The 1,452-nt window shown below is 38.6% G+C and overlaps 1 protein-coding gene across 1 annotated transcript; it reads right to left on the bottom strand.

The window, feature by feature from the left end:
- Nucleotides 1–5: 5 nt before the first annotated feature.
- LOC107464804 (growth-regulating factor 5) lies at nucleotides 6–1,446 on the bottom strand (the record flags this gene model as incomplete). Its single annotated transcript, XM_052254190.1, has 3 exons — nucleotides 1,099–1,446; nucleotides 482–1,025; nucleotides 6–402 (listed from the first exon to the last, which is right to left on the bottom strand). Coding segments are annotated over exons 1-3 (1,143 nt in total), but the record flags the coding sequence as incomplete, so codon positions are not given.
- Between the last annotated feature and the right edge of the window lie 6 nt (nucleotides 1,447–1,452).

Raw genomic sequence — 1,452 nt, 5'->3', positions numbered from 1 at the left:
CCTGAGGAGGGTATTCTAGAGTTGGAAGCAAGATCAAGCCATGAATCAGTGTTCTTTGGTGGCCACTCACCAAAGAAGTGGTGAAGGGGTCTTTGCTGTGTTGTTGATGTTGTTTTCTCAGTGTTGTCTTTCTCTTTGCTCGTTGATTTGAAGTCTGTCCCCAACACAAAGCAATGTTGCTCTTGGTTTCTTGGATCGTCGTTATTATTATTGTTGTTCATGATTTGGAAATGGGAATTTGATGAGTAGTTCTTGTAGGAACCCATTGATAGATGCTGCTGTTGTTGTTGTTGTTGTTGGTGATGGTGCTGATATGAGTCATGAAGGTAGCTCCTGGCTGAACCAGAAGCTTCTGGAAAGAAAGCTCTTTCATCCACATCCTCCCTCATTCCATGAATATGCCTGTTATTACCAATAACAACACAAAACATTAAGAAAACTTTTAATAAAGAATTATTTTAATTCCTTTCTTGATACCAACCTATAGTCCTTTTGATCATGAGAATAAGAGCCGGAGTCCATGAATAAGTGGTGTGTGGTGGCATCATGAGGAGGAAAATCAGCATCATGGTGTTTGGAAGAAGAAGAAGAAGACGTTGATTGGGTGTAAAAGAAGGGGTTTTGGTAAGATTGGGAGAAGTATTGATGCTGCTGCTGTGACTCAGATGGGTTGAAACTGAAAGAACAAGCTGTTGAAGAAGCCATGTTATTATTATTATTGCTATCATTGCTGCAGTTAACAGTATAAGAAGATTGATGATGATGATTCATGACTTGAGAAGAGGAAGTGTTGTTGTTGTTGTTTGTGTTTGTGTTTGTGTTTGTGGTTGATGATGAAGAAATTTCCACAGGCTTTCTTGAACGGTTCCTGCCTCTATGCATGTGCCTTTCACAGTACTTAGAATCTGGATATGCTTCCTTTGAGCACCTCCATTTCTTGCCATCTGTTCTTCTGCACCTTCCTGGCTCCGGGTCTACTTTTCTGCCAAACCCCATTTGAAAATATGCATACCCAACTGCACCACCTACACCAAAAACAAAAAAGCCTATTGTATTTTTTATTCTTTAATGAATTATAACTATTAACAAGTTACTTACTTGGATGGTGTGGGAAGAGTCTTGAAGATATTGAGGAGTCTAGGCTTCTTTTAATTGAGAATATGAGATCTGGTGGGATTGGGGTACCTGTAACCATGTATTTAAAAACAAGAGCTTGTTGTTCAAGTTCTTGCCACTGATTTGGGGTGAAAGGAGACCTACTACTGTTCCTTGCACTACCACTTAAACTTCCACTCATCATTCCTTTTTTGTTGGGAGACACAAAAAGAAAGTGCTGTGAGTTTAAAACACACTATTGATGAAGAAGAGCAACAGCATCAAAAGATTTCAAAAGGGTAAGCAAAAAATAGAGTCTTTTTCTTTTTCTTTCTTTTTTTTTTTTTGTTATTTCGT

This window comes from Arachis duranensis, chromosome 9 (genome assembly GCF_000817695.3).
Source record: "Arachis duranensis cultivar V14167 chromosome 9, aradu.V14167.gnm2.J7QH, whole genome shotgun sequence".
NCBI lineage: Eukaryota > Viridiplantae > Streptophyta > Magnoliopsida > Fabales > Fabaceae > Arachis > Arachis duranensis.
Note: the sequence above shows the minus strand (reverse complement) of the source record. Positions and strands in the feature narration are given on the sequence as shown.